The 20049-nt window shown below is 36.0% G+C and overlaps 1 protein-coding gene across 2 annotated transcripts in view; it reads right to left on the minus strand.

The window, feature by feature from the left end:
- The window catches only part of LOC132758884 (45 kDa calcium-binding protein-like), a 31478-nt gene extending 13108 nt beyond the window's left edge, over positions 1–18370 (minus strand). For both annotated transcript variants that reach the window (XM_060750602.1, XM_060750595.1), the window contains exons 1-4: positions 18217–18370; positions 9005–9680; positions 3229–3365; positions 2211–2324 (exon numbers count right to left, since the gene is read on the minus strand). In XM_060750602.1, the coding sequence (XP_060606585.1) occupies positions 2211–2324; positions 3229–3365; positions 9005–9678 (925 nt within the window). In that variant the 5' untranslated portion in view covers positions 9679–9680; positions 18217–18370. The remainder of the gene's footprint in view (positions 1–2210; positions 2325–3228; positions 3366–9004; positions 9681–18216) is intronic.
- Positions 18371–20049: the final 1679 nt, after the last annotated feature.

Here is a 20049-nt window from a genome sequence, read left to right on the forward strand (position 1 = left end):
GATTTTATTTTTGGTTATACTATCTATACTATATGTAGTGTTTCACAGACATTACAAACACATCTGTAGACTAAACGTACAAATTACTATATAAAGTAAAGCGCCTGTCCCGTTATACTAACTATAATTTATACTGTGCACAATATAACATTCAATGTGACATTATGCTAATTTTTTCTTTGTCAAGTTGAGCTGAATAAGCAATACATTTAAAAAGATTGACTTTATTAATTGATAATGTAAAACGTGAAGGATAAAATATAACAAGAGCTGTCGGTAGGACAGCAACGCTCTACTATTCTTAGTGCTTGATAGTAAAAAAAATGCTTGATAGAGTTACCTCCTCCTGTCTACAGGTTGGGGTCATGATGGTGAACAAGACGAAGTGTGCAAAGTTTCAAAGCCATACGTCAATGGACTTTGAAAATATTTGAACTATTACAAAAACTTTAACATAAATTCTAAGTCGAAAAAGGGGCATAATTCTGTCAAAATGCTTGATAGAGTTACCTCCTCCTGTCTAAAGGTTGGGGTCATGATGGTGAACAAGTGTGCAAAGTTTCAAAGTCATATGTCTATGGACTTTGAAAATATTTGAACTATTGCAAAAACTTTAACGTAAATTCTAAGTTGAACAAGAGCTGTCGGTAGGACAGCAACGCTGGACTATTCTTAGTGCTTGATAGTAAAAAAAAATGCTTGATACAGTTACCTCCTCCTGTTTACAGGTTGGGGTAATGATGGTGAACAAGTGTGCAAAGTTTCAAAGCCATATGTCAATGAACTTTGAAAATATTTGAGGTATTACAAAAACTTTAACATAAATTCTAAGTCGCAAAAGAGGCATAATTCTGTTAAAATGCTTGATAGAGTTACCTCCTCCTGTCTACAAGTTGGGGTCATGATGGTGAACAAGTGTGCAAAGTTTCAAAGCCATATGTCAATGGACTTGGAAAATATTTAAGGTATTACAAAAACTTTAACATAAATTCTAAGTCGCAAAAGGGGCATAATTCTGTCAAAATGCTTGATAGAGTTTCCTCCTCCTGTCTACAGGTTGGGGTCATGATGGTGAACAAGTGTGCAAAGTTTCAAAGCCATATGTCAATGGACTTTGAAAATATTTGAACTATTACAAAAACTTTAACATAAGTGGTTACGCCGACGCTGCGCTCGGGTGACTACAATAGCTCTACTTATTCTTATCGAATAGTCAAGGTTAAAACTACCTCAACATTATAGAAGGACAGCCCTAATCTTTCTAAAGATTGAATTCCGATACATTTTGAAAGGATATTTAAAGAAATTTGCCTCGAAAACTTGCAAATGAACACAAATAAGGAAAAATTTAAAGCTATCTTGACTTTTACTTGTGCACTCACCATTCTACACACATTGGCATAATGTCACTTTAAGACAGCATAGCATGATTTACAACAAGGACAGCACACTCCACTATTCTTAGTGCTTGATAGTAAAAGAGCCTTGATAACGTAAATTTTTTCAAAGTTCACAAAAGGGCCAATTTTTTTTTTCAATTCCATGTTATAGGCCTTGGAGGGAGTCCTACTATGCTCTCAAAGAAGTGTATAAAATTTCAACTTGTTTCAAAGCAAGATGTTCATGAAATATGAAAATATCAGAGGTGGTACGCAAACTTTCACATAAATTCTTAGTCCACAGAGGGGCATAAAGGGTCAAAATGCTTGATAGAATAACCTCATCCTGTCTACAGGTTGGGGACATGATAGTAAACAAGTGTGGTAGGTTTCAAACCCATATGCCGAAGGACTTTGAAAACATTTGAGGTGTTACAAAAACTCTAACATAAGTGGTTACGCCGATGCCGACACTGGCGCTCGGGTAACTATGATAGCTCTACTTATTCTTATTGAATATTTGAGCTAAAAATGAGGAGATATATGTATAATTATATAGAAAAAATTTATATTAATCATACATTGTACATATGAGCCACGTCAGGACAAAACCAACATAATTGTCACAGTTCGCGCAGTCTGATCAGGATCCATGCTGTTCTCTTACAAACCCTATAACAAGTAGAGAAACTGATAGCGAACAGCATGGATCCTGATCAGACTGCGCGGATGTGCAGGCTGGTCTGGATCCATGCTGGTCGCAAACCCATAATGTTGGTTTTGTTGTGATGCGCTCATATATTAAATGTCTTTACAATGTTGATGTCATACCTTCATAATCTAGCTCAATCTCATCGTAGTCTTGTACATGTCTTTTAGCTCTTTCAATTGGATATCCTTTAGCTAATAAGAAATGAATGTAGTATTCCTTCCATTCAACATAACCTGTAAACATACAGAAACAAATGTATGGTTATATCACAAGATAACCTCTGAAATGTATTGTAATATAACAAAATAACCTGTGTTATATAACAAAATACATACCTAAACAAAATTAAGGAAGGGCCTTTGGGGTCATTATTCATTTTGCGGGCTGATTATCACCTTCCAGCCCTACTCTGATGTGTATTTATCTATCATTATAATACTTAAGTTTATAATATCACTTTTCATTGGATAAATGTGATGTTTATATGAATCATATACACTGCTGTTGGCAATTAATGAAATATTTTCCTTTTATTAAGTTTGATGTATTGTAAATTTGTTTAATGATTCTCTACAAGTTATATGGCTGAATTTGAACAGTTGTTTGCCATACAACCTTAACCTAGCCAGGGCTTTTTTCCCCTTATATAGCAGGGGCCATTATATATAGTTGCTTCCCCAAAGAAAAATTCTTAAAAATTGAATTTACATCAAGTTTTTATTTCCCCCTTTGCAAATTTACCGTGTACTTTTTCCCAAAAATAAATTTAAGGGCATGGCTGCTTCCCCAACCTGTGAAAAATAGCCCTGCTATATACATTTATTTATACCTATATATCACTGAAGTCCTTCTAGCCATGACTTTTAATTAAAAGATATAATCACACTTGAATTTCCACAAAAGACCTAGTTTTTCATCCTTGATAATTTAAGCATGAATGTAGTGTTTCTGGCATGACTTATCAAACAATATTTATGACCAGATACCATACAGTAATATGAACAACATGATAATTGTGTGTTATATAGACATTATAATCAAGTTAATTGAACAGTTAATTATTAACATTCTGCATATCTTATGCTTATTCTGCTTATTTCATTTTGTTACCCAAAAGTATTTAAAACTATATCAAACCTCGTCCAGTTGGATCCATATGACTAAATATGTGATCATTCTCCTCTAATGCCTCGTTAAAATGTTCCAGAGTTTTCTTGACAATCCAATCTTGTAGTTCATCTATACACAGCTTATTGTTACCATCTGAATCTACCCTTTAAACATGTATCTAAACTTTAAATTTATACAACAAGAATTTTACATAATATAAAAAAGACAAGGATATCAAACATGTACTCAGATTATGAGAAGTTAAACAAGAGGGCTATTATGGCCCTGAAATCGCTCACCTGAATATAAAAACTCTCCATGTACAAAAATAATTTTGACCCCAGGGCTTTTATTTGAACAAACTTGGTAGACACCTATTAGAAGATGCTTCATGCTTAATATCTAAGCTCTAACTCTTTGGGTGTTTTAAGAGAAGAATGAAAATCACTGACCCCCAGGGCTGACCAATTTTGACCACAGGGCTTTTATTTGAACAAACTCGCTAGAAGAAGTTTTATGCCAAATAGCTCAGGACACCGAGCGAAAAGCATTCACAAAAGCTCACCTCGTCACTTTGTGACAGGCGAGCTTAAAACTAGAGCTGTCACAGGAGATGAATACACCCATCATCTCTGTTACATATGATTCTTGCTATCTTCGGGGAAACCATGAAATGGACAGATGACCAGCCGACCTACAAGATGACTCCTATATCTGCCTCTAAAACTTTGTTTGTGGGGAACTACAGCTGTTTGTGGGGATATAACTACAGCTGTTTGTGGGGGTATAACTACAGCTGTTTGTGGGGGTATAACTACAGCTGTTTGTGGGGGTATAACTACAGCTGTTTGTGGGGGTATAACTACAGTTGTTTGTGGGGTATAACTACAGCTGTTTGTGGGTATAACTACAGCTGTTTTGTGGGGGTATAACTACAGTATAACTACAGCTGTTTGTGGGGGTATAACTACAGCTGTTTGTGGGGGGTATAACTACAGTATAACTACAGCTGTTTGTGGGGGTATAACTACAGCTGTTTGTGGGGATATAACTACAGCTGTTTGTGGGGGTATATAACTACAGCTGTTTGTGGGGTATAACTACAGCTGTTTGTGGGGTATAACTACAGCTGTTTGTGGGGGTATAACTACAGCTGTTTGTGGGGGTATAACTACAGCTGTTTGTGGGGTATAACTACAGCTGTTTGTGGGGGTATAACTACAGCTGTTTGTGGGGGTATAACTACAGCTGTTTGTGGGGGTATAACTACAGCTGTTGTGGGGGTATAACTACAGCTGTTTGTGGGGGTATAACTACAGCTGTTTGTGGGGGTATAACTACAGCTGTTTGTGGGGGTATAACTACAGCTGTTTGTGGGGGTATAACTACAGCTGTTTGTGGGGATATAACTACAGCTGTTTGTGGGGGTATAACTACAGCTGTTTGTGGGGGTATAACTACAGCTGTTTGTGGGGGTATAACTACAAGCTGTTTGTGGGGGTATAACTACAGCTGTTTGTGGGGGTATAACTACAGCTGTTTGTGGGGGTATAACTACAGCTGTTTGTGGGGGTATAACTACAGCTGTCAAAGGAAAGAGCAATACACCTGTCGTCTTTGTTACATATAATTCTCTATGTATGCATTATGTAAGTCTATTCATCAATATTTTTGAAGGTAAACATTTCAGCTAAGAAAGGAGAAAGTTTTTTAGAGTGTACAATTATATATGAGCCGCGTCATGACAAAACCAACGTAATGCGTTTGCGACCAACATGGATCCAGACCAGCCTGCGCATCCGCGCAGTCTGATCAGGATCCATGCTGTTCGCTTATCAACCCTATTACAAGTAGTGAAACTGATAGCGAACAGCATGGATCCTGATCAGACTGCGCAGATGCGCAGGCTGGTCTGGATCCATGCTGGTCGCAAACTAACTCACTATGTTGGTTTTGTCATGACACGGCTCATATATATCTATGCAGACTCAAAAATGCCAAACATCTGACGTTCAAAGATGTGTCCAGCATATAACCTTTAATTAAGGTAAACATTAATTCCATATTTAAAGAAAATCCTTCAAGGTGTATAGCAGGCCAAGGTATAGCATTTATAGAGCAGTCAAGAAAATTTGTCCAACATTTCATCTCAGTGTATGACCTTGACATTAGTAGCAAAGCAGCGCCATTGCCCTGTTAATGTGATTTTTTTTAGGGGTAAAGAATTTAAGAAGCTAACATGAAATTGTCACATATAATTGACTTTGAACCAGCCTTGGGGTTGTAGAGGTGAACATTTAAGCTGAGTGATGAAATAAGGAGTATATGATATATAGTGTTGACATTTGACCTTGACCTTCAGCTGGCAAAAATACTGTATGGGTTCTGCACAATGCCTTGAGAAGTGAACATTTAAGCCATGTTTGAAGAAAGTCTTTCAAGGAGAAAAGAGTTTATAGGGCAAACGTGATAGAGACAGACAGTATGACTGATGGACAGGACACAGTCATTCCACTCTAGCACCCTCCACATTGTGTGTCTGGAGTATAATAATACAACTGGCTGATGTATAGACATTAAGTATTATCAAAAATCATTCAAGCTAATAACCTGTGTAATACTTGAGCTTCTACTCAATCTTGTAAAGTTTCATTGAAATTGGATTAGTGGTTTAACACGAGTAGTCTATACAATCTTTAAAAATAAAACATTAAAGGGCCGTAACTCTGACAAAAATCATTGAACTTTAAAATACTGACAATAATAATAATGTATAACCACACTTAGTACTGATCATTCCTGTAAAGTTTGGATGAAATTGCACCAGTAGTTTCTGAGAAGTCAGGACCTTTTTAATTCAAGGGCAATAACTCATCCAAAAATCATTCAAGCAGAAAACCTGTGTAATATATGTATTAAGTACTTGAACTACTGATCAATCCTGTAAAGTTTCATTGAAATTGCATAAGTGTGGTTAAAAAGGAGTAGTCCAGACAAAATTTAAAAATAAAATCATTAAAGGGCCATAACTCTTACAAGAATCATTAAACCAAAAAAATGCAGAGAAATATGCACAACTAGACTTTGGACTGATGATTCCTGTAACGTTTGGATGAAACTGCACCAGTAGTTTCTGAGGAGTAGCCAGGCAAATTTTGTGAAGAACTGACAGAAGAATAAGCTCAAAGTTTGGTATCTAAGTAGCCATTCTTATATTATGTTCTCTCTATCGTTCTTTTAGCCAATGTAAGAGAAAAAGTAGCCACATAAAAATATATACTGAATGAATAGCGTCAAAGGAAATTTACTGTTACATATTGATCCCATAGCCCCATAAGTATCTATATGTTTGCACGGCCAGACAGACAGAAGAAGTGATCCCTGTATGTCGCCACTACTTTGAAGACGCCACAAACAAATTATTTAAGGCCATAACACTGGCAAAACCTCATTGAACTGTAAAATGCAAACTAGACTTAATACTGAGCATTCCTGTAAAGTTAGGATGAAATTGCATCTGAGTATTTTCTGGGGAGTAGTCTGGACAAGTTTTGTGACAGACTACTCTATAGAGGCGACACAAAAAATCAAAATTCTAAGCCTTTTGATGGTTTCTAAGGAAACAGACCATTACAAAATAGCCAACCAGGGCAAAAATACTTTTTAGTTATGAAAGGCGAATAACCTTACAAAACATAATTTAAGGAATATCTACCCCTTGGCTTCAAAAGGCCTACTGTTTTGAAAATACTGGTTTTGAAATTAATAGCTTTTACATCTTCTTAAAAAATGAACTTTAAATGTGCATGACACCAGATAAGCCAAATTATTTCAAGAAAATCCACCTTGAGAAACAAGTACTAAGAAAGTAAAGTAAAAATATTCACAAAAATTCACATGTTCTATAGATGTAATCATTGACTGATACTAATAAGAACTTTTGGTGTCCACAAGGTAAAATATATTTCAGTCTTACTCTGAACAAAACAAATTTTCTTTTTAGTATATAATACTAACTGAAAAACGTGCCAAAAAATAATAAAACGCGACGTCAGTTATGACGTCACATCATTATGTTGGTTTCCAGTACTGTGAACTGAAACAATGTAACAGGCTCAAATATTCAAAACAGTGAAATTATCAAATTGATAATTTCACTGTTTAAAACAGCTTTTATTACACTGATATATTTCTATAAACCACCGAAAAGCATGTAATAAATGGCAGTATTTATCACCATATTTCTATGGGTGACCAGTCAAGTAAGGGCTATTTATGTATGTTCTCATCTATTTTTGGCAACTTTCTTAGTTCCCTTTACAATAGTTAACATTTTAACACACTATAAAAATTTTCATGAACAAGAACTGCCACTATCATGGCGTGAATACCCCCGCATACCACTTTGTCAGAATCAACAGTGGCCATCTAGAGCTCAAGGACAACCTCCCTGCCAAATCTGAGGTTACTAAGCCAGTGCATTGCTAAGTTATGTATTCTACATGCTTCAAATGTGGAAATGTCAAAATCAATACATTGCGGACAGGACATTCTTAAGCAATTGAGAAGAAAAGCTTTTTTTTGTCAAGGTCCCTGTGACCTTGACCTTTGACCCAGTGACCTCAAAATCAATAGGGGTTACCTTATAGTCATGATCAACATCCATGCCAAATATGAAGACTGTGGGTCAAAGGAATCTTAAGTTAATGGGTGGACAAACTTTTTGAAGTCAAAGTCCCTGTGACCTTTGACCTGATGACCTCAAAATCAAAAGGGGTAATCTACTAATCATGATTAGCCTCCATGCCAAATATGTAGACTGTGGGTCAAAGGAATCTTAAGTTATTGGGCGGACAAGCTTTTTGAAGTCAAGGCCCCTGTGACCTTGACCTTTGACCTGGTGACCTCAAAGTCAATAGGGGTCATCTACTAATCATGACTTGCCTCCATGCCAAATATGAAGACTGTGGGTCAAAGGAATCTTAAGTTATTGGGCGGACAAGCTTTTTGAAGTCAAGGCCCCTGTGACCTTGACCTTTGACCTGGTGACCTCAAAATCAATAGGGGTCATCTACAAATCATGACTTACCTCCATGCCAAATATGAAGAATGTGGGTCAAAGGAATCTTAAGTTATTGGGCGGACAAGCTTTTTGAAGTCAAGGCCCCTGTGACCTTGACCTTTGACCTAGTGACCTCAAAATCAATAGGGTCATGAACTTATCATGACTAACCTCCATGCCAAATATGAAGACTGTAGGTCAAAGGAATCTTACGTTATTGGGCGGACAAGCTTTTTGAAGTCACGGCCCCTGTGACCTTGACCTTTGACCTAGTGACCTCAACATCATTAGGGGTCATCTACTAATCATGACTAACCTCCATGCCAAATATGAAGACTAAGGGTCAAAGGAATCTTAAGTTATTGGGCGGACAAGAAAAAACCAATGGCCGGACGGACGGACAAGCTGATTCCAGTATACCCCCCTTACAACTTTGTTGTGCGGGGGGGGTATAAAAATAAACCATGAATCTGGAGCCTGTCATGCTGCTTTAACAAAATGACAGTCAGTAAATTTACTAGCCTGAATTCCAGTTTTGAATTTATTCTTCTATTAATTTAACTAAATTTTCTTAATACTTTTACAGGCCCAAACTAATTTTCACTGGCGCCAGTGCTAAATTTGATAACTGAAATGATTACTCAAAGATCAACATCCAAGCTAACCAATAGGTTCACTTCTTTCTTCAAAAACTTTTATCTATAAATTATATACTCTTCATCACTTATTGTTATTACTTACTTAGCAAACACATCTTTCAGCTTAGATTCTGCAACTTCTAAATTTTCATCTTCAATTTCCTCGTGGTTACCTATAAAAATCTCTTTCTTATAATCTTTGTTAATCATTCCATCTTGTTCCAGTTTAACAGCATCAAGGTGATCTGCTGGCTTAAGTTCTTCTACAGAAAGTCTTTTCTCAGATGGGGCATTTAAAACTTTAGATTTTTCTTCTAAATCATTTGCATGATGAACTGGTTGAATTTGTTGGACTGGTTGTATTTGCTGGACTGGTTGAGCTTGTTGGACTGGTTGTATTTGCTGGACTGGTTGAGCTTGTTGGCCTGGTTGTATTTGTTGGACTGGTTGTATTTGTTGGACTGGTTGTATTTGTTGGACTGGTTGAGCTTGTTGGACTGGTTGTATTTGCTGGACTGGTTGTATTTGTTGGACTGGTTGAGCTTGTTGGACTGGTTGTATTTGCTGGACTGGTTGTATTTGTTGGACCAGTTTTAACTGATCATTTGGATTGTTTTGTTGAGGAGGTAGTTCTACTGGAGGTTTTATTTCGAGTTTTAAAGTTGTTTTGTCAACTTTATTTTCCTCCATTTGAATAACATTTCTAGGGGGCGCCATAAACACTCCAGGTACACATACTGAGAGGATGCAGCACACAAGAATCTTTGTTACATTCATTTCTGAAATTATACAGCAACATTGTAATCATGCAAAAGATAAACAGTTACTTTAAAGCATTTAAGTTTGTAAGTTAACTTACAGCAAAGGAGAGTGAAAATTTATCAAAGGAAACAAAAAACAAAACAAACATGACAAACAAGCAATTATCAAAATTTTGTTTTTCATTTAAATTAATATTATGTAGATAAATTCTAAATACAGTGAATATTCTATCAGTCAAGTCAATCTTTAAACTAGTCCTATAAATATGACATTGCTTTGAGATATCTTTACGTCTTGGCAACACAATGTCATTTCGTAATTGCTCATAAACCCATAGCATGTTAAGCAAGAAAAAGTTAACTTACGGCAGGGCTCAAGCTAGGTTCAAAATTTAGGGAGAAGTCACTTCTCCCTCCAGCTGATTTAGGGAGAAGTGGGGAGACTTTAGGGAGAAGTGAGGAGATTCATTTATCGATGTTTATTGTATGTTATCGCAATTATGTTGACTCAATGTACATATCTTATTAAATTAATTGGATTTGTGTTACAACAGAATATTCAATTTTAATTTAAAACAGAGACATAGATAGCTATTATTATAACTATTGTTATCTATGTCTCTGTTTAAAAGTAGTTTGAAACATTTTAGTAATGAGAATGAGTATCATGTAATGCAACCATTGCATTAAATGAAGATAAAAAAGCCATAGTTGATTCCTATCATGGATCATATCATGGGTGGATTAACAGTTATTCCCTTCTGATTTACTATTAAAAAGCTTGCGCCGGACATTATATTCATATTCACTTATGTTGTAAAGAAAATAAAAGTAGATAACGAAAGAAACGATCTTTAATTTCACTTCATTTGTAATAAATACAGTGTAATACGCCGTTAATTTTATCAAATTTAACTCATCGACAAAAAAGGTTATCATAACTTTCATTTAAAATTACCGTTACAGTTATATGTCTAGCGGTCCTCTTAATTCTGACAATCATTCGATAGTGAAAATTTAATTGACGTTTGATCCGTCCATCATAAATAATTGTTACAGGTAGTTCTATGTTAGCGATTTAACGATTGGTTAAATAATGTCGCCTCGATTAAAACGTGAATTACGATTGGTTTCTCGCACGTATCGGTAATCTCACCGTGGGCGGAGTCTAATTGTTCCTCGAGCGTCTGTTAATTAGACTTTTATGACATGTTGGTAAACAAACGGATTAATGACATTACGCGTTGATTGAGATGCATGACAGTCCCTTTTTCCGGCGGCGAGAGTAAACAAAGCAAACACACACAACATGTTATTCACAGTTATTGTTGGTAATTTTCAATAATGGATCAATAAAATCGGGCGACTTCATCTTCGCTTTCATGTAGGATGTCGGCGAAGTCAGGCGGAATTCGGCAACTATTTCGCCCGAATCGCCCACTAGCTCGAGCCCTGACTTACGGAACCCTAAAACATGTAACTCAACATATAGAATTACATTAATTTTGTACTATTCATGAACAAAAGTTAAAAAAGAAATACATTTTAACATAATAATTAAACTGTCACATCTGAAAATCATGATTAAATCCTTTTATTTGATTAATTAAAAATTAAAATTCCTTACACAGACAATAAACAAATGAACGTCACACATTGCACAAAATCTGATTGGCTAATCGAATACAAGCGTTTCAATATCAACAAGATATGTTTGTAAAACATGAATGCCCCCTATCAGCAGCCAATTAGTCATGTGAAAAGGTTATTATGCATGACTTCTGACCCAGTGATCAAACAATTAATAAGGGTTATCAAGTATCTACTGGTCATGACCTTAACCTTTGACCCCTTGACCCAAACTCAATAGGGGTCATCTGCTGGTCACAACCAATCATCATACAAAGTTTGAAGTTCCTAGGCCTAAGCGTTTTTAGTAAATTGATCGGAAACCGTTTTAACATACAACATCAATGTGACCTTGACCTTTGACCCCTTGACCCCAAAATAGGTCATCTGCTGGTCATGACCAATCACCATACCATGTTTGAAGTTCCTAGGCCAAAGGGTTCTTAAGTTATTGATTTGAAAGCATTTTTACCTACAAGGTCAATGTGACCTTGCCCTTTGAGCCCTTAACCCCAATATCAATAGGGGTCATCTAGTGGTCATGACCAATCACCATACCGAGTTTGAAGTTCCTAGGCCTAAGGGTTCTTTAGTTATTAATCGGAAACTGTTTTTACCTTAGAGGTAAATGTGACCTTGACCTTTGACCCCTTGACCCCAAAATCAATAGGGGTCATCTACTGATCATGACCAATCACCATATCAAGTTTGAAGTCTCTAGGCCTAAGGGTTCTTTCGTTATTGATCGGAAACCGTTTTTACCTACAAAGTCAATGTGACCTTGACCTTTGACCCCTTAACCCGAAAATCAATAGGGGTCATCTGCTGGTCATGACCAATCACCATACCAAGTTTGAAGTTCCTAGGCCTAAGGGTTCTTTCGTTATTGATCGGAAATCGTTTTTACCTACAAGGTCAATGTAACCTTGACCTTTGACCCCTTAACCCCAAAATCAATAGGGGTCATCTGCTGGTCATGACCGATCACCATACCAAGTTTGAAGATCCTAGGCCTAAGGGTTCTTTTGTAAATGATCAGAAACCGTTTTTACCCAAGAGGTCAATGTAACCTTGACCTTTGACCCCTTGACCCCAAAATCAATAGGGGTCATCTACTGATCATGACCAATCACCATACCAAGTTTGAAGTTCCTAGGCCTTAAAGTTCTTTAGTTATTGATCAGAAACCATTATTGCTTACAAGGTCAATATGACCTTGACCTTTGACCCCTTGACCCCAAAATCAATAGGGATCATCTACTGATCATGACCAATCACCATACCAAGTTTGAAGTTCCTAGGCCTTAAGGTTCTTTAGTTATTGATCGGAAACCGTTTTTGCTTACAAGGTCAATGTGACCTTGACCTTTGACCCTGTGACCCCAAAATCAATATGGGTCATCTACTGGTCATGACCAATCACCATACCAAGTTTGAAGTTCCTAGGCCTTAAGGTTCTTTAGTTATTGATCGGAAACCGTTTTTGCTTACAAGGTCAATGTGACCTTGACCTTTGACCCCTTGACCCCAAAATCAATAGGGGTCATTTACTGATCATGACCAATCACCATACCAAGTTTGAAGTTCCTAGGCCTTTAAGTTCTTTAGTTATTGATCAGAAACAGTTATTGCTTACAAGGTCAATGTAACCTTGACCTTTGACCCTTTGACCCCAAAATCAATAGGGGTCATCTACTAATCATGACCAATCACCATACCAAGTTTGAAGTTCCTAGGCCTTAAGGTTCTTTAGTTATTGATCGGAAACCGTTTTTGCTTACAAGGTCAATGTGACCTTGACCTTTGACCCTTTGACCCCAAAATCAATAGGGGTCATCTACTGGTCATGACCAATCACCATACCAAGTTTGAAGTTCCTAGGCCTTAAGGTTCTTTAGTTATTGATCGGAAACCATTTTTGCTTACAAGGTCAATGTGACCTTGACCTTTGACCCCTTGACCCCAAAATCAATAGGGGTCATCTACTGGTCATGACCAATCACCATACCAAGTTTGAAGTTCCTAGGCCTAAGGGTTCTTTAGTTATCACTCGGAAACCATTTGGTCTACGGACCGACGGACCAATGGACCGACGGACCGACAAGTGCAAAGCAATATACCCCCTTTTCTTCGAAATGGGGGCATAATAAATATTTATGTTAAATATATTTTTTCTGTTAAAAAATTTGAAATCAATTTGAAAGTGCTTTACTAGACCAATATGGTAGGCAAACAAAAAGAATGATGCTTGTATTACATTATAAATTGATAATACACCCTTAAACACTTTTGATATGAACTATTGTACCTAAATAACCGAGATATATAGAGTGAAAAAATATGAATTGTTACCCGTATCTTCAAGTAAAATCTATATATCTTACCCTTAAACAATACAAATTAAGCCGTTTTTAAACCGCTAATTTGTTGTGTTTAAATGTCAGATTTTGAAAATGATTGCATCAATGGAAAGCTGGAAAGCTTTGGATCTTAGATTTGTTAAATATATACTTCAACACATCTTTTGACACCTAACAAGTATTTAACCTCATGAGCATAATTATGTGAAAAATGGCCTTTTTCATTGAAAAGCCTCCTGTTACAAGTTCAAACTGCTATGAAACTATGAAAAATGCTTCAATACTAATCAAACTTGGCACAAATGTTGACTGGACCATTGCCTTTGTAACGACATGCTCAGTCTTAAATTTCCTGTTACCATGGCAATGAGGGAACGTCTCAAAATTGCCAAAAATCACTATTTTGCCTCGATATTTTTCCATCAAAATTTTAGAGGTGTCATCGATAAAGATTTTTGTATCGATATATCAGTAATGATTTATCGGCGATACAGCAATATATCGATTGCCAGGCTAAATTTTAGCTTTCAAGTCTTTTTAAATGTTTCCTATTCAGGACACTGACAAAGCAGTTATATTAAGACAAATGCAAAAAAGATAAACTATGAAAACTGAACAATTTGTTTCCTTTTTTATCATTTAGCTATAAATGAAAACTAATGACTAGTAACTATAAAGTTTAAAGCCTTTTCCATTTTACTTTAGTTGTTGTTGTTGCTATTACGTAGTTACTGATCATGCTAAATACCATCCATGCCGTTCAAATTAAGCCTGGTTTGATTGGCAAATTATACTAGACTAAGTGTTTAGAACCTGAATAATTATTAAAGTTTAACATTTTGTAATCATAATTTTTACAAAGAAACACTATCAAAATTTTCTTGGCATTTTCCCTTTTTAAAATCTGAATTGAGGGGTCTTCACATTCACTTAGCAGACATGCGAGATTACAAAGAAATTAGGCAGCATTCGTTAGAGACATGGGGAGGTAACTTTGGCATTGATTTCCGTTTTCATTTTAGAAAAAAAATGTTTCTGGCTTCCATAACTTTAAATGTCGCTTTTATTTTGACGTTTTGCGACAGTAAACAGGTCTATCAGTTCTTTAAAACCTGTTCGCTGGAGTCTCTTTAGCTAGAAATATATGTGCATCCGATATTTAAAAATTGGAATTGATATCGAATCGGATAACAAAGATCGTTGATACACCGATATCAATTGAATCAATGACACCCCTACAAAATTTATTTCAAAGTGCTGCAACTTCTCAGGGATTGAGACAGAGTCAAAGGCTTTCAGAGGTTGGTTACACATTACCTTATAATCGATCTGGGGTCATTTTTAGCCTCTCACAAGTCCAAAATTTTCTTGGCGATGAGGGGGACTACCGCCCCCCTTCAAACCTCCCAAACAGAAGGCAACAACCTGATGTATCTTTTGGATGGGGGGGGGGACTGGGCGGAGCCAAAAAGTTCTCACTTATTTAAGCAACAATTCTCAAACGAAAACATGTGTTTGGGTCCAAAATAGGACAATCTCATTTTTTCACTATTTGAGGCCTAAAAGAGGGGGAAGGGGTCGAAAGTGCGTTGTTTCGCATATAAGTGAGGTAAAGGGATTAACCATTAAACATTCCATATGTCAGACCATTTTACATAATTACAACAATGTACAATGTATACAGTAAGATACGCAACCAGTTATATTTACTCATAAAACTACTGGTAAGAATAGCCTGTCATCTGCTACTTATGAATGTGTGTATCAGTGTATTACACTGTTTAACCATAAGTGAGCATGAAATAATGAATTTGAAAGAAACTTTGATACGCTGAAAGTCCGAGAGAGGCCAAAGGCCCCGCGAGGGCTGTAGCGCTCTTAGATAACATGTATGACGCGTATCAATTCAAATGAAATTACATTAATAATAAATGAAAATTTCAAAAAAAAATATATCCTATACATAATGAGCTGTGATTAACTGGGCGCCGCCATTTTGAAATCCTTTTAAGCTAAATATAGATATCAGAGCGCTTTTAGTGAGATTTAATTCAGATTATTGCTAGCAGACCCTTGCTAAATAACACTTCAGGTGAAAGAATGATGTACAAATCAGAAAATAAACATGCATTTCATTGATAAGAACAATAGTAATGATTATACTGGTTGGGGACCACCAAAACCGTACAACCACCAAACCCGGACGGTCCCGAAAATGCTTAATTTAGTATTTTCTTTGATCAGTGGTTGTCAGTCACTTTTTTATCAACAATAAGTGCATGTTTCTTTTAAAATTAAGTTAATAAATTTATTGCAACCTCCGTAAATGGTAATATTTTAATGTCAATTTCAAGAATGTTGACGTTGAAATTTGGGGGTCAAGAAAGCAATGTCTGACCTCATATACCAGCTATTATCATTTGCAGAGTGAATAATAGAACATCCAAAACTTCAGCAATTGTTGCTAACATATTGTATATCATGTAACAAATCAAAAATCAACTCACCCAAGCTTTTATCTGAATTAAATCACATCATGTACCCATAAGAAGATGTTTCATGCTAAACATCTAAGTTCTAGCTCATTGGGTTTTTTAAAAGAAGATTTTTAAGTTTTTACTATACACATATAGTTAAAAACAATGACACCCCTGTAGACACTCATTAGAAGATGTTTCATGCTAAATAATATCTTAGCTCTAGCTCTTTGGGTTCTTTAAAAGAAGATTTTTTAAGTTTTTACTATATGCATATAGGGAAAATCTATGACCCCCGTGGGGCAGGCCCAATTTTGACCTCAGGGCTTTTATTTGAACAAACTTGGTAGACACTCATTAGAAGATGTTCCATGCTAAATATCTTAGCTCTAGCTCTTTGGGTTCTTTAAAAGAAGATTTTTTAAGTTTTTACTATATGCATATAGGGAAAATCAATGACCCCCTGGGGCGGGGCCAATTTTGACCCTACGGCTTTTATTTGAACAAACTTGGTAGACATTCACTAGAAGATGTTTCATGCCTAATATCTAAGCTCTAGCTTTTACAGTTCTTTAAAAGAAGATTTTTTAAATTTTTACTATATGCATATAGGGAAAATCAATGACCCCCTGGGGCGGGGCCAATTTTGACCCCAGGGCTTTTATTTGAACAAACTTGGTAGACACTCACTAGAAGATGTTTCATGCCAAATATCTTAGCTCTAGCTCTTTGGGTTCTTTAAAAGAAGATTTTTTAAGTTTTTACTATATGCATATAGGGAAAATCAATGACCCCCTGGGGCGGGGCCAATTTTGACCCCAGGGCTTTTATTTGAACAAACTTGGTAGACACTCATTAGAAGATGTTTCATGCCAAATATCTAAGCTCTAGCTCTTAGGGTTCTTTAAAAGAAGATATTTAAAGATTTTTCTTTCGGTTGCCATGGCAACCAGAGTTCTGCATGAAATGGAATTCTTTGAACAATCTTGATAGAGCTTCATACAAAGAGTATTCCTGCCAAGTTTCATTAACATTGGCCTTGCGGTATCATAGAAGATGTCCTTAGAATATTTAAAATGTGGACGGACAACAGACGACGGACGCCATTTGGTTGGCCATCCTAAAAGCTCACCTGCACTTTGTGCAAGGTGAGCTAAAAACTAGTTTGTTAGTTAGGAGAAGAACCTAGCTGAACTGTGTCAAATGTTTTGGTCTCTAGGTTAAAAATTATTAAAAAAACGTTAAAACAACAACTGGATTAGAGATTAACAAAAATGGCAGACAGCCGACGCATGCGCAGTGGTCCCCCTTTATGAGCTCCGAAGATAGGTTGAACACCACCAATTTATACTTGTTGTTTACAGTACAAAATACCTGCATTTATTAATGAAGTGCAAGAAAGATCTGGTTTACATGTACACTAAACATTACTGTTATGCTAAAATCATAATTCATAAGAGCTTTCCGCGCCATAGGTAGCAGCTATTTTCATATTACGGGGAAGTCAAAGACCGGGCCCGCGAAGCGGGTCCGGGCTTTGGCTTGCCTGGCTATAGATTACACGTGAATATTCAAAAGAAAATCAAATAAAAAACAATTAAAAAATATATAGAATTCTATACCTATCAATGAAATTTTCAGTGTCAGTTCTGGTCGGGCGCCGCCATTTACAATGTATGTTTAGGATAATAGGCGGGGTATTCCGATAACGGAACAAATCTCAACTTTTCGGATTAGTAATAATCGTCGAGTGTTCCGAGTGAAAACGGAAGCGGTGTATGTAATATCGAATGACACCTTTAAAACGGAAAGAATGAAAGGATTTTTTTACCGACTTCCCCGTTCATAGGCTTTGCAATTTCATATTAGTTTGAGTAAAGCTTACAGAAATTAAAAACAAATATGATGCTATGCGTTTATATGCAATAACTATTAGACGTCGGCCTTGACCAACAAAAAAATAAAAACAAGTCCGTAACGTCTGATAAATAATTTTGGTCGTTCGAGCGTCCAAATTGATAGCATCCGCTTACTACTCATCTGCATTAAATAATCAAACAGGAATTATATTTTGTAAAAAGAGCATACTCAGACTTCCAATAAGGCGGAGTAAGTGTTACAGAAAGAAAGAAAACTTGTATTCCACAAATATACACTTGTTAGAATTCTAAAATTCGATTTTACATCGCTGGATCTGTTGACAACGACAAAAGCACTACTTGATTATTTAAAATGCGAATAAAAACGGAATAAAGTTCCTGCGTGTTGTTCTGATAATCGAACAGGTTTTGGCCAATAAGCTGACGGCATGGTTTATCTATATAGATAGATAGATAGTTTTATTCTGGTAAAAAATATGTCATAAAACAACTATAAATTCAATGTCAACATCAAGAGATACATGTAAACATGAAAGTGCATGTGTTGGTGCCATATATTCAATACCAAGGATGACACAAAAAGAAGGCATAAGCCGACTTATTTCCATTGTGGTCCTTAGAATTGATCATATGACACCAGAAAGGCAAAATATTTACTAATTATTAAGTATTGCACATAAATTATTCAATTACAATATCTTATATCAATTATTGCACATAAGTATTTCCATCACAGAATTTATCACACAGTTATTATAATCATAATTATTATGACAGATATGTTTGACAATGAATAGGTACTACTAAAATATGCACTAAACATAAAAAATATATAAATAAAAGCTAGGTAAGATGACTAGATTAAAATGACTAAACAGATATTGATTGCATAAAATGTTCCTTAAGAGATTTTTTAAAATTATCACGACTTGCTATGAACCTAAGATGTGTTGGTAACCTGTTCCATTCCTGACAACCATTAAATACAAATGTTTTCTTACCGAAACCCTTAACTCTTGGAATAGAATAACTGTTACTATCTCTAAATCGAGTGGAGTAAGAGTGTACCTCATTTGCAATTTGAAAATGCTCATTTAAATAACTAGGTGCACTATTGTTATGTATCTTATGTACATGACCAAGAATAAGGAAATTTACCCTCAGATGTACTGGTAACCAACCAACTTCCTCAAAATGAGCCCTCCCTATATGAGTACGGGGACTGAGATTAAGTATAAATTTCACCAACTTATTCTGTGTGGCCTGAAGTCTATTTTTTAGATTTTGACTCAAAATATGAAAAACAAGATCAACAAGGAAAGGCGGCGTTCAATGAACGCAACAACCCTAAATACCAGGAGGCACACGCATAATCAAAATGACATTGTATTAATGAAGAAACTAAAAGCTGTTTAGTATACCTATTTAAAAAATGAACTTTTTCTATATAAAAACTTAAATTTTAGCATTGGCCTTCTTAATTACCTGGTTGGCTATAGGCTCACCAGATAGATCGACATTGATCTAGGTCAGCACCTAAGTATTTAACAAATTTGGTGGATGTTATTGTAGTACCATTACATACAATATTTAGTTGATCACATGACCTAAGTCTTGGTTTAGACGCAAATAAAATAGACTCTGTCTTTCCAAGATGTAAGGAAAGTTTATTATCAGTGAGCCACTTACTCACACTGCTGAGATCATCAGTAAGCTGAGAGATAATATACTGGATATCTTTACCTGATACTAAAATACCTGAGTCATCAGCATACAGAAGCAATTTATTACGAACCACAGCCTCCATATCATTAACATAAATCAAGAATAGGAGAGGGCCGAGGATCGAACCTTGGGGTACCCCACAAGTTACATTGGCGCTAGATAAAAGCACACCGGAGACATTGACCATTTGTGTACGGCTAGATAAGTAAGACCTAAACCAGTGAATAACATCACTAGAAAACCCCATAGCATCAAGTTTTATGAGTAAAATATTATGATCGACAGTGTCGAACGCCTTTTGTAAATCTAAAAGGAC

This window comes from Ruditapes philippinarum, unplaced genomic scaffold, assembly GCF_026571515.1.
Source record: "Ruditapes philippinarum isolate M1 unplaced genomic scaffold, ASM2657151v2 ctg4807_1_1_1_1, whole genome shotgun sequence".
NCBI classification, from domain to species: Eukaryota; Metazoa; Mollusca; class Bivalvia; order Venerida; family Veneridae; genus Ruditapes; species Ruditapes philippinarum.